We start from the raw sequence: 14,178 nt of genomic DNA on the forward strand, positions 1-14,178 counted from the left end.
AAAAAATACAATGCGTCAGGTGTATTTTCCTATTATATATATATATATATTACTTATAGTATTTGTCTGATTGTATATGTAGTTTTTAGGATAATATATATACAATACTTATAGTATTATGTAATTTTTATAGTTAAAATTAATAATATAAAGGGTGTACTTTTTAGTTTTTAGTGTAGTTTGATGTGATAATAGCTACAGAAGAAAGTGGATCAGATTTAATATTAGTATAAATAAGGGTGAGAATAAAATGTACATAGAAGAAAAGAGGTTGTACCAGAAGAAAATAGAGATGGAGAGAAAAAAATAATAATAATAATAATAATAATAAATGATGTCACAATGATTAAAGAGAACTATGGAAAGAAAAAAGATGACGTGGAAATGCGATAAAAAGATAGTAGATATATAATTTTCTTCATAATATCCAACCTACGGCAAAAGAAAGTAAACTAAGTCGAGAGCATTTTGTTTTCTTTATTAGAAATGTTGAATTGAATTTTCTAGTGGCTTACTTGGAGCGGTGGCGTTCTGCAGCCTAATGGGTTTTCTGTTTGAACATGTCAGCTTCAGCTGTGTCACTTTGAAACTTCATAGATACAAATGTAAATACGGTCACGTTCTTACGGTTTACGTGTTGTGAACGGATGAGCGTCGAAGGAACTTCCAACGTCGGAGTCTGTGCCACGTAAGGTTCCAACCCATTATTTTACTCTCTTTTTTTTTTAATTTTTTATTTATTAATATTAATATAAATAATTCTACACGAACCCACCTTGGTGTTTGCTAAGCTGCATGCAAGAAAGAATGAGACAAAAAGAACAAATCTTGGAACCTTTTAGATTTCAAGTAAGCACAACACAAGATTCTTTTCTTCTTGGGTGCTTCCAAAGAGGTGTTCATATGTTCTTGTCAGTGGTTTCTTTTTTTTTTTTTTTTTTTTTTGCTCTTGGTCTGTTTTGTTCTTGATGATTTTCTTAGAAGAAATGGTTGATGGGGTGGCTGTAGTTTGGAATTAGGCTTGTGGGTTGAATTGGGATTTGCATGCTAAATGGGGTGACATGAGAATTGTGCCTTGCTTGTTTGCGTATCACTGTAAACTATTAGCTTGGTGTTTGGTATATGGTAGGATAACATCTTGGTAGGTTTTGAGGTAGGAAGATATTGCCTTTGTTGTGTTTTTCTGATCTTTTTTTTTTCTTAGCCTTTGCTTTAAAATCAGCAGATAAGTTGGTTCTGTGAGAAACCTTCTTTATTTTCACCAGAAACAACCACAATTGTATTTGAGTTGAGTAAATTGACTAAAAGGTAAAATGTATATTCATTTTTGTTTAGAAATTGATAAATCTGTTCCCTTAATGGAAATTCTTGTGTAGTCTTTGGTTTTGTTAGCCTTTTTGTTGTCGTTGAATTTTCTGTGTTTCTCTATATTTCAATTGGATGCATTTGAAGGGTAAAGAGCGAAATTTTGCATAATCTTTGTTTAACTTATATAATGACATTGTTTCTTTCTGTTGTACTACTTGCAGAGGTGCTATGCACAATAATTGCAAATTCCCTTCAATTGACATAGTTGAATAATTTCAACTAAATGGGTCAAGAATTTTTATCCTTGTTTCAGCTGGAAACAAAGAGATTGCTATGGCTCATTGGCATTTCATTTGCAGCGATCTTAACATTTCAGTACCTTGAGTTTCCATACAGAACTGTTCTATTCTCTGATGACAAGACACCAACAGCAGGAAGTAGCACATTCTTGGCTTCAGACGAATTGGTTAACAATGTGACATTTTTCAATCGAACAAACTGTACTGGAGACCAGTCCTTTGTGATAGCTAATAAAACTTTGATATCTCGTGAAAACGACACCTTTCCAAAAACTGGTTTTGTCTTGGAACCAGGAAGCACACCAAACAAATCTTTAGGATTTGATGAGTCTGACCAAAATTCGGTGGCGGAAAGTATTAAGAGACCAGACAGTGTACCTGAAATCCAGCTAATAGGAGATGTTATACCTAGCAGTTTTAACAATACTATTGGTTTGAGTTTCTTTACAAACCATTCTGAAGAAGACAACATTTCATCAAGAACTGAACAAAATTCTGAAACTTCATATGACTCTTTGCCAAATGTGAGCACAAATATTATAGCCACGGTGTTATCAAATGATTCCACTGTATCTTTATTTCAGAAAGACAACATAAGTAACTCCATAAAGGAAGAGGGTGTTAGGCCATCACAAAATGATGCTAAGATCAGTGTCCCAGCTGAGAATAAAGATTCTCATACACCAATTCCAGAAGTTACAACAGTATCTGAAATGAACAACTTATTACTTCAAAGCCATGCTTCATATCGATCTATGGTATGTGATTAAAAATTCTGCTTGATTATAATGACTAGGGAGTATTTTGTCTTTCAATATAACATTGTGCTTTTATGTTCTCAATTTTATTTTAGAGACCAAGGTGGTATTCAGATGTTGATCAAGAGCTACTGCAGGCCAGATCAGAGATTGAAAATGCACCAATTGTAAAGAATGATCCAAATCTTTATGCTCCCATTTATCAAAACTTTTCCATGTTCAAGAGGTATTATTTGATTAATTTTCCCCCTTAAAAATAAGTTTGAGAAGTATCTTCTAGAAGTAATATTGCTATTCATGAAATTACCAACTATGAATATTTTTTGACAATGTGAAATAAAATTGTCGATGGTGAGAGTTTTTCAGAGAACATCTATTTTCACATTCTGATGAAACAAGTGAAATTTGTTTTGCAATTACAATATTTCACCTTCTGATAGTCATGTGAGTGTCAAATTTTCAGGAGCTATGAATTAATGGAAGAGACTCTCAAAGTGTATGTGTACAGAGAAGGAGCTAGACCAATATTGCACTCACCATTTCTCACAGGAATTTATGCTTCTGAGGGATGGTTCATGAAGCAAATGGAAGCTAATAAAAAATTTGTAACTAGAGATCCAAATAAGGCACACTTGTTTTACTTACCTTTCAGTTCTCGAATGCTAGAGGAAGCATTGTATGTACAGGGTTCACATAGTCATAAGAACCTGATTCAGTATCTGCATAACTATATAGATATGATTGCAGGTAAATATAACTTCTGGAACAGAACTGGAGGTGCTGACCATTTTCTTGTTGGTTGCCATGACTGGGTATGTTTTTTCAGCTTCAATTGTTGTCATTTATGTATTAGGCCTATTTGCATAAACTTCTCGGAAGCACTTATAGAAGAGAGAAAAAGGAAGGAAAATCAAATTAAGCTTCTCCACAAGCTAAATCTAGCTTATGCGTAAGTTAAAAAATGAGATTTTGAAGAAGTTAATAGGTGAGAGCTTCACCAAATTAACTTACGGATAAGATAATTTTAATTTATGGAGAAACTTATTTCATTTTTTTTTTCTATTTTACTCTCATGAAAGTGCTTCTGGAATAGTTTACCCAAACAAACCCTTAGTTTGTAGTGTGTGTGGCTGACACTTAGTAATTAAAATGTTTACACAAACTTTTCTCTTAATTGGATTTGACTTCTCTAAAGTAAAAAGATGCACTCACAATCAACTGTTGTGATAAAATCAAATACACTATAAGAAAATTTAAACTTAATTGCAATCTCAATCCTTGATCTCTTCTAATTAATGGTTATTACTACACTTCACCCTCTAAAGTGCACTCTTCTCGCTTTAGAGAAACCAAATGCTCCCGTAGTTAAGAGGTATATTTGAAACTATTACCTCTAGGTCTCAGGAATTCAGCCTTGCTGTTGCAACAAGGCTCATCCACAAAGCCAAAATAGCAATTTCCTAAAACGGGTGTTCTAAAAATATCATATCATATACAATATTATACTCAAAATTTTACTTAAAAATTTAAACAAAAGGCTAGCTCCTTTCTTTGTGGTACACAAACATAAACTTGGACATTTTCTATCACATTACTCAAGAATTTTATCTCATGATACAAGATACCTCTCTACTATGCAGGCACCAGGAGAAACAAAGGTTGACATGGCTAACTGCATAAGGGCCCTTTGTAATGCTGATGTGAAAGAAGGATTTTTTTTCGGAAAAGATGCGTCTCTTCCGGAAACTTACGTCCGCAATGCTCAAATCCCCACTAGGGATCTTGGTGGAAATTCAGCTTCAAAGAGGAAAACACTAGCTTTTTTTGCAGGGAGCATGCATGGCTATGTGAGGCCAATTTTGCTGCAGCACTGGGAAAACAAAGACCCTGACATGAAAATCTTTGGGAAAATGGCAAAGTCCAAGGGCAACAGGAACTATATCCAGTACATGAAGAGCAGCAAGTATTGCATTTGTGCCAAAGGCTATGAAGTGAACAGTCCAAGAGTGGTGGAAGCAATTTTCTATGAGTGTGTTCCTGTTATAATATCTGACAACTTTGTGCCACCCTTTTTTGAGGTTTTGAATTGGGAATCCTTTGCGGTTATTGTTTTGGAGAAGGATATTCCCAACTTGAAAAATATTCTACTTTCCATCCCAGAAAAGACGTATCTTAGGAAGCAGATGAGGGTCAAAAAGGTTCAGCAGCATTTCCTTTGGCACAAGAATCCTGTCAAGTATGATATATTTCATATGATACTTCATTCTATTTGGTACAATAGAGTCTTCTCTGCACGTGCTAGGTAACTTGAAGAAAGGGTACGAGTAGATTAGTAGATTTTTCTTTTTCTTGGTTGCTATGTAGAGAATTTTTTCTTGCTATGTGAAATATTGATAAGGTCATTTGTTGTGCATAGCTTTGGAAGTTTGTTTATAAATACAACATTTTGTATATTTTTCTTCCACTGAATACTACCTCCTTCATGGCTATACTGTATTCTTTGCCCATGTAGTTCCATTTAATAAAGGAATAGAGGCCTTCTATAACTGAAGCTACGGAGATTGCCATTTGATATAATGGATTAAATATATTTTTAATTTTTGTATTTGTATCGAATTAGAGTTAAGATTCTCTTTGTTCCTTTAAATTTAATTTTTAGTTCATTGTTATTAAAATAAGGTTTAATACATTATTTAGTTATAAAATTTTTGGAAATTTTAAATTGCATTTCTACATTAAAAAAATTAATAAGATTTTTTATCTTTTTATATTTTTGTATGCGTGGTTAAAAATTCAATTAAAATTCATAAAATTTATAAAATATTTTTAATATCTATATACTTCAACAACTATATTAGATTATTATTTTGTGTAATTATCCATATATATCAAGAATATTTTGTAAAATTTTATCAATAGTAAACAAATTTTTAACTATAAAGATTAAATTACAAAAAGTAAAAAAGATGAAGGATTTAATTATAAGTTTTTTTAGTTTAGGAGCTTATTTAAAAAAATTTAAGAAGTTCATAGTCTAAATGAAGTATTAAACCTTAAAATAAAATCTTATTTTAGTTCTTTAAAACTATATGTAGCAGTAACATATTATGTAACATCAATTGGTATTTGGTGAAATTACTAAATATTAAAAAATATTAATTTTAAATATAGAGTCTAAAAATAAGTTTATTTCAAATTTAGAGTACCAAAAACTATTTAAGCATCCATATTTTTCCAAAGATAAAACATTTGAAATTTCTCATATAAAGATATTTTGAAAAGGTATAATTTCTTATTTCTCATACAAATCTTTGTTCAAAGAAACATTTTATGAAAATCAATTAAATGATTTGTGTTTTGCATATGCTTGAATATTTGTGTATTTATTTATAATCGAATTTTAAGTTGATTGTTGATATTCTCAAGCTCAAAAATTGAAATAACTTTATCATGACAAAGGAAGAATAACTGAACAAAATGATAACGTAGAAACCCGTCTTATTCATGTTAGAAGAGATATACCTTCTTGATATAAATTGTCACTTCAATTGAACATGTGAGACTCTCTCTCCACTAAAGCTATGTGAAGAGTCACCTTTGCATTTAATGTATTTCAAACAGAAAGAACGTTGTCTATAAATAAAATTTTTCATGTATGAACAATATATAGAGGACTCGAGAAGATTGAAGACACTGATTGGACTTGAAAAATTAATTCTTTAAGAATGTGAATTTCTTCAAAGCTTTAAGTTTTCAATGGATGATCTGTTAGACACCCACTTGTATTTTGTGATTTATATTTTGTATTATCAAGTTGTATATTTGCACTTAATATTGTAAGCTTATTTGAGTGAGTAACTTTCTTATATACATTTTTGTAAGTAATATCTAGTTGACATTATTGCAAGTGTAGATCCTAAAAAGGCTAGGAAGAATACTTAGGTTAAGAGATCTTTAGGATGAGATCAAGATGTTGCCTGAAGAGATAATTAAATACTTGGTTGTAACAAGGTTTGTTATGGGGAAATCTTTCATGTTAAATGGATTGGATATAGTTCTTGTTGAAGAGATAAATCTATGTGTGCACTACTTTTCTTTGCTTATCTCCTTTACATTTTCTCTTGTGAAAATCTTTTTGTGGGTGCTATGACCACACTAGTACAAAATACACATTCTACGTCGGTTATTTTACAAATTTTACGTCGAAAAAACGTGCGACGTGGAAGCGGGAGATGTAAATTTACGTCGCATGTAAAAAATCGACGTAAATTTACGTCAAACATAACAAATTCAACGTAAAAAGTTGTAAAAAAAAAAAATGACTGCAAGCAGAACGACTCGTGCTGCAACCTGGACTTGGCTCTCCTCCTTATTTTCCTCTGCTGGTTTTGCCTCTGGCTTCTCTTCTCTGTTCTCCTCAAGCTTGGCTTCATCCACTGGTTGTTCCTACTTAAAATATAAAAAGTAACACACATAATAAGTACAAGAACTAATTAATGTAGAACAAGTTATAACACTATCAGTAAGAAAAAAAGTTTCACTAGGAAATATCACCTGTCTTTGCTTCCTCACCCATTTGTCGTATGAATGGAGACTGAAATGTCAGAAAAATTATAAGGAAGGAAGGAGTAGGAGGCGGAGGGATTTCAACGCGCGGGGGAAGAAGTTTTTGAAATCTGTCCAAATCTCCAGCTAGTGACCTTCTTTTAAGGGCAGTCATGTGCATTATTTACGTCGGACAAGGGGGGATCTGACGTAAATTATGCAATCTACGACGGAGGGTAATTGTGCCTGACGTAGAATGTATAATTTACGTCGAACCCCCCCTTGTCCGACGTAAATTAGTTAGCTTTTATTTACAATAATGCCACTGCGTATTTATAACGACGTATTTTGGGAGTTTTGACGTAAATGGAGTGACGTAAAATCCTATTTTTGTACTAGTGCCAAAACATGTTTATTATATAACACATAATTTAATCTCTTTTATCATTTGTTACTTTTTTTACTTTAATTGGTATCAAAATTCGACCTAAAGGTTTGAGCATCTAGCAATGCAAAAGTAAATATCATATATGATACTATAGACAATGAAGGATAATCTACAAGATCATCATTCTTTAAAGGTCAAAACTTTGTCTACTAGAAGCAAAGAAAAAAAATTTGATTGCATTTTTTTGATACATGTCCTATTGAAAAGTGGAACATGGTAAAAAAAATGACAACAATGTTCCAACTAACGAAATAAGTATTAAGCTTTCAAGATCTACTTGAATAAAAAAAAATACCTCTTAAATTCTAAAGTTATAAATTTTATAATTCATGTCTTATTATAAGATGAGTATGAAAAGGTGCATAACAAATGAAAAGTGTAACCCCTTCCATATTTTGAACATTAATCCGGATTAATTATTTTGATTATTAATAATATAAATAATATTATGATGGCAAATAGAAGGATTCTAAAATAAATTGAATTTTTTTTTATCTATATCAAATAATGTTCTGTTATATAAAAGTTACTAAATATTACAAACCATTTTTTTTATACATATATCATAACTTAATGTAATAAAAGTCTCCATCCTAAACTCTGGATTTTTGGATCTAAACCTCTAATTGCACCTTTAACTTCCCTGCATCATGAGATCCCCAGTATCCAGATTTAAAATATTTAAGGAGTTGGACATTTAATTTCATCCATGTCACACAAACAAATCATACAACCATATATAAAAAATCATACAAATTATAATAGACATACAACAAGATAATTAATTTATTATTGCTAAATGTTTAAAAAAATGCAATATGCTTTTGAAATGTAGGTTTTGACTCAAAATATTTTTAAAAATCATTTTGACTCAGCACACCATGAAGATTTTTCCTCCTGAGTGTTTAGTGAAGTTACAGCGCAACATCACTTTGTTTAGTAATTCAACAATGTCACATTAAATGCGAACAAGTAAATAGTAGTCAGAGTGTCAATGCATCCGACAAGTTACCACACCACAAAATCAAATAAAAATTGATTATTTGTGGGGTTGCCCATACCCCAACACTCTTTAGACTAAAGGTCCAACCCTCTAGATTATAGGTCTTGTCCTACTCATTTCACTCAATCCCATTTACTATCACTAGCATCAATAACTCAATCTCAAATTCATATTCCACATACCATCTCATTCTTGTTTTCACCATCCTTCATCAATGTCATTGTCACATCACACTGCCAAATGCCCTTGATAGTAAATTTAAAGAAAAAATTTCAATCAAACTTTTTATCAAAAACCTTATTTCTCATTTCTTTTACTATCAACTGTCCTTGATAGTAAAATAAAATATTTTCAAAAAAATTCACAAATTCTTTTCTTTTCCTCCCAAAATTCTTTTGACTCAAAAGTCACACTCTGGATCATGTCCATTTAGTACATCATTGCATTATAGCAATTCATTATTTTAGTAATAAATCAAGTCAAATCAATTCATGAAACTTTAAATACATCTAGTAAATTAAATGATTTTTTATTTTCAACTAATTAATAAACTAAAATCATATTTTATTTTAAATTTTATTTTCTAATATACTTAAAATGTTATCCCAAAATTTTAATTAAACATGTGATTATTTTCTAATATTCCAATTCTACCTCCTAATTTTAATTACTATTTCTAATATTATCCTTGGTTCATTTCTAATATATCATTTATGCCTTTAATTATTTTCTACCATTCTATGACTCCTTAATTGATTTTCTATATTTCAATTATGTTCCTAATTGTTTTATAATATCCATATTTTTCCCTTAGTTTTTTCTTAAATTTTCAATTTTATCCCTACTTATTTTATAAAGTTTTAGTTATACCCCTACTTAATTTATAAAATTCCAACTATACCCTTGAACATTTTCTATTATGTCTTTCATGCCCCTAGTTATTAATAAAATAACCACTCTACCATCAGTATTTTCCAAAAATTTCATTTATCCCTAAGGAGTGAAATAACCATTTTGCCCTTGGATTTTGTAGAAAATTTCCATTTTATCCTTTTCTTCACCCTTAGGGCCGCATCTTCCCCCACCAAAATCATCTTCCATTATGTAATTTTCCAACATCAAATAATCAAAACCAAACATAATTATCGTCCAAAAGCAAGAAACATACCAAATTTACTTCAAAAACAACAATTTCATCATATAATCCAACTTTAATCAAAGTCTTTTAAGCTAAGATTTCAAGAATCCAACCATGAAAATAATGATCAAAACCTACTCTAGAACTATCCAAAAACATATAAAAAAATGAATAAAATTAAACAACTAGACCATACCTATTTCTCCAAAAATTTTCTAGTTTTCCTCCAATTTCTATTAACTTTCTCTTCCTACTTCTTCTTCTTCTTCCTATCCTCTTCAGTTCTCCTTCTTTTATTCTTTTTCTCTTGAAAATTTGATGGTTTCCTCCTTTTCCCTCTCTCGGCCATGAGTTTGGATGGGGATGTTTTTTATTTATTTTGTTTTTTTTTCTTATGATTTTAGTTTAATTTTTTTTCTATTTATTTGGTCCCTCCACTAACTTACCTTTTTCGCCATATTTTAGTCAAGTATTTCACCCATTTTTATAATATTTTATTTTCTAAAATAATATTATTAAATATTTTTATATTATGATCAGCATTATTATTTATTTCTAAAGATGGGAATTATTTTATTATATTAATTTATTTGATTTAATGGGAGAAGGGAAACGGGTCAGGTTGACCCGGTTCAATGAGCTTTTAGAATAGGAGTTAGGCAGAGAAGGAAGAAAAGAAAGCAGCTCTAGGGGGAAGTGCTCAGAATTGTCTCAAACTGCATTAGACTGCTCTTATCATCGCAATAAAGTACGGGGAGGGAAATGAGTTCATTCATATGTGGGATTACGAGCGAGAATGGGTAGTGGGAAAAATCCCTAAATTCATAAGATTGTTTATTTTCTGTTCTGGCGTTGAAATTGATAATTCAATTGGGTTTTATATTGATTTATGAATGTGTTTGTCATATTGTTCGGTAAAATTAATGATTAGTATAATAGTTGAATGCATTGGGGATAAAATTCCTAAGATTATCGGTTTACTACTTTGGCATTAAAATTGATGATTCAATTGGGTTTTATATTGATTTATAAACGTCGTTATTATATTGTTTGGTAAATTTGATGATCTAGATGATAACTGAATTCAATGGGATGTGCTCTGTTAGTTGGGGTTCTTGTAGATTGATGAGCACCCTTAATTATATGAATTAATGACTAATTCAGAGATTTTACCAAATCAGTTTCTATTTATTAGGTTAGAAAGTAGACATCTGGGGCTATAATTTATACTCTATATTTGTGTAAAAATGTTAAGAATTGATTGAGTTATGCGAGTTATAACTTCAGTCTCCATTACAGTGCGCGAAATATTAAGTTTTGTGTTGTCAACCATGCAAGGTGACCTTAATGACATTTTTAGGCTTCGTATTCTTCATGAAAGTTTTAGCCTTGGATGTTAAATTTCCAGTGGTATTGGAACACTCAAAAAGGATGTGTATAACTCAAAATTTATGGTCAAAATAGTAAGTAGAGGTCAAGTTGGCAGGATTTATAGTGCTCGACACAGGTGTTCTGTTTTAGTTTGCATTTTTTACGTTTTCGGACGCCTTTTTGGCATGTTTGTGATACTTTGTGATTTCTTAGTGATGCCTTATGACACTTATGATATGATCGAATGAGTTTGATGTAGGATTGTGAAATATGGTATTATATTGATGAATTTTGATGATGGTTGTGATTTGTATGATATGCAATAATAATTATTGTATGAATAAGTATGAATTAATGGTGTCTATCTAGAAGAGTTGATGTGAAAAATGTGATTGATGGTTGTAAGATGTGACTCTATATCTAATTTTGCATTGGCATGGATAGAGATGATGAATGTATGAGGTGACATGACATGAGCATTGGTGCATGTTACATACACATTTACCTTAGCCATAAGTGGTGATTAACAGGGGATGCATTTTTATACACTAGCCACAAGTTGTGATTAATAGTGTGACATCAGTCATAAGTGATGTAAAGGGTTGTAGACACCCAATTTCATCCGGGGTACCCAAACCAAGGACAAAGGTCTACCAGAGTGAGACAAACAACCCTTGAGGGACCCAACGCGTTGGGAAATAGTTTTGTTATGATAATATGTCTCGTTAAAAAACTAATTTTGACGATCTGACCGTTAAGATTAAAGATCAATGTATTGATAAGATATCATCAAAATTCTAGTATGATCCAACAGTTAGCGAGTTCTTTAGAAGCCTCGCATTGCAGCTGGAAAAAATAACACACACAGCCCCTAAGGGCCCAATAGAGCACTTACACGGGCCAAGATAGCTCTGAAAGGCCCACAAAAGTCAAAAAACTGATCCAGGGAGTGGAACGACCATTCCCAATGTTGGAACAACCCGTTCCGAAACCATTCCCTTTTTCAGATTTTGAGTTGGGCAGCATTTTTGTTCTTATAATATCTTTCTCTAAAGATATAATTTTCGTGATCCGACCGTTGAAGTTAAATATCGATGTATTAAGAAGATATCATCAAACTTTTAGTATGATCCAACGGTTAATGATTTCTCTAAAGACCTCGAATTGCAGTTGGAAAATATGAATCCTATACCAGACAACATTTTTGTTATGATAGTATCTCTCACTACAGACCTAATTTCAATGATCCAACTGTTGAAATTGAAGATCAATATATTTTGAGGATACCATAAAAAAATCAGCACGATCCGACTATTAACGAGTTCTCTAGAGGTCCTGCATGGTGCCTAGGAAAAGATTGTATTTTTATAAAATTTAATCCCACATCGGATAGCTCTTTTATGCTTCTGTCTCCTAGTTGGCTATATAAGAAACCCTCTGGCCAAGGGATTAAGGATGAAAAAAGTTGCATAGCTTCCCCCCTTTTTATATAAACCTTTGGGTGATAGTGAAGTTTTTGTAGAACGAATGATTGTCAAAACGTGCCCCACACACATTTGGGGAGATTCCCTTATAAAAGACTTCCTTTAGAGGTTCTAAATTCTTATCCTTTATTAATTATTTTTATTTATTTTATTTATTGTTTTATTTATTATTTTATTTATTATTTTATTTCTTTTATTTATCATTTTATTTATAATTCTTATATGTCAATAAATAATCATGTAGATAAGAGGTACTTTTCGTCAAGTGAATAATATTAAATAATAAAAAGGGATAAGATATTTAAAATATTATTTATTATTATGCTAATTTCATCATAGGGTACCAATTTGGGGGTGTTGCAGAGGTGTCTAATACCTTCTCTAGACATAACCGACCCTCGAACCCAATTTTGGCTATGAAGACCTTTATTTTAATTTCAAAATCTTTTCTTTTTCCAGTATTTTGAGTAAAACATTGGTGGTGACTCCATGCACTCATTTTTCAAAACCATTATTTGAGGATTAGTCTAACGTCTGGACATTCCTTAATTAATGTGATTTTTCAAAAAGGTAATCCAAACTGTTGGTCGTAAGATCAAAATTTTTCGGGTTACGACAGATGGCGACTCTACTGGGGAAGCTTAAGGAGTGTTAGACCCAAATAAATGATAAAATTAGCAAAATAAAGAATAATAGTTCAAATATTTTTCCCCCTTTCATCATGTTTATAAATACTTGTCTTTATCTTGTTTATCTTCATCTTTATCTTTTAACTTTATCTTTATTTTTTATTTTTACCTTTTATCTTTATCTTTATCTTTCTCTCGTTTATTTTTTTCTTTATCTTTTATCTTCTTTATAAATATATGCTTATCTATTTTAGAGTGGCTTTAATTTCTATTGATTGTTTGAATTCTCCCACCTGTTTGAAATAACAATTGTACACAAACCCTTGCACACAACAATTCCCTCTATACCCAAGGGCATGAGAGCATAAACATAGGGAATGGTTGAAGTACGACTAGTCCAAGAACGACCTTAGAGCCTGCAAGCCTTGTCAAAAATCACACTCAAGGTGATAACCGATTACTCTAGCCTGAAATACTTTGACAGACCTTAGAGTTTGTCAGGTGACAATGACAAAGGTACTAGGTCCCTATGATGGGGGAACCTTGGGAGCCTTAAAGACTAGTGAGATTAGAACCGTCCTATGCAACACACTTTTCTTGACAGGGACCACAGACCAAGGATTTCAAATAGCTAGATGTTACAATAATGTAGATCCTTTTTATGTATGTAGTTGGGAGAGAGAGAGAAAAACAAAGAGAGAAGGGATCCACTTACTCTAAGAGTAAGTTTTCTTAGACTTATTCTACTCAATAACTCAAATTTTATATCAAATTTCAACGATCAACCATTGGATTAAATATGCTTAATGCATAGATCAAGCCTACAATTTTTAAAAAATATTTGATGCTTCGTTTCATTATGTATATATATATATATATATATATATATATATATATATATATATATATATATATATATATATATATAAAGAGAAAGAGAAAGAGAGAAAGAAAGATAACTTATTCTCAACATTGAATTTCAATGATCAAACCATTAAATTAAAATTAAAAGTTATTAATGTATTGATCAAATTTGTAATTTTTTTAAAAATTTGAAAATCATATGATACTTTGTTATATAAATTCAAATCAACATATAAAATATTTTGATGATTATCCATCAAGTTGAAGTAATGAAATAAGGGATCAAATAGTTTTCAATTTTTAAAAAAATTTGTAGACTTGATCTATGCAT

At 31.1% G+C, this 14,178-nt stretch overlaps 1 protein-coding gene across 7 annotated transcripts; it reads left to right on the plus strand.

Annotated features, from left to right (window-relative positions):
- The first annotated feature begins 458 nt into the window (after positions 1-458).
- On the plus strand, positions 459-4,911 carry LOC109811225 (putative glycosyltransferase At5g03795). 7 transcript variants are annotated; one of them, XM_083063766.1, is made up of 5 exons: positions 459-693; positions 1,530-2,365; positions 2,461-2,591; positions 2,829-3,177; positions 4,006-4,911. In XM_083063766.1, exons 2-5 carry the CDS (start codon positions 1,592-1,594, stop codon positions 4,669-4,671), a joined length of 1,920 nt encoding a protein of 639 aa, XP_082919892.1. In that variant the 5' UTR covers positions 459-693; positions 1,530-1,591; the 3' UTR covers positions 4,672-4,911. The 7 variants fall into 7 exon arrangements, with proteins under 7 accessions (XP_082919892.1, XP_020230491.1, XP_020230488.1 ...); XM_020374902.3 differs by having other exon boundaries at positions 459-688; XM_020374899.3 differs by lacking the exon at positions 459-693 and adding an exon at positions 769-849.
- Positions 4,912-14,178: the final 9,267 nt, after the last annotated feature.

The sequence above is a fragment of the Cajanus cajan genome, chromosome 9 (genome assembly GCF_000230855.2).
Source record: "Cajanus cajan strain Asha chromosome 9, NIPB_CcT2T_4, whole genome shotgun sequence".
NCBI classification, from domain to species: domain Eukaryota; kingdom Viridiplantae; phylum Streptophyta; class Magnoliopsida; order Fabales; family Fabaceae; genus Cajanus; species Cajanus cajan.

Coding starts and splice junctions, on each gene's coding strand:
- LOC109811225 (XM_083063766.1), top strand. CDS start 1,592: ATGGGTCAAGAATTTTTATCCTTGTTTCAGCTGGAAACAAAGAGATTG. Junction 2,366..2,460: donor ATGCTTCATATCGATCTATG/GTATGTGATTAA, acceptor ATTTTATTTTAG/AGACCAAGGTGGTATTCAGA. Junction 3,178..4,005: donor TTGTTGGTTGCCATGACTGG/GTATGTTTTTTC, acceptor TCTACTATGCAG/GCACCAGGAGAAACAAAGGT.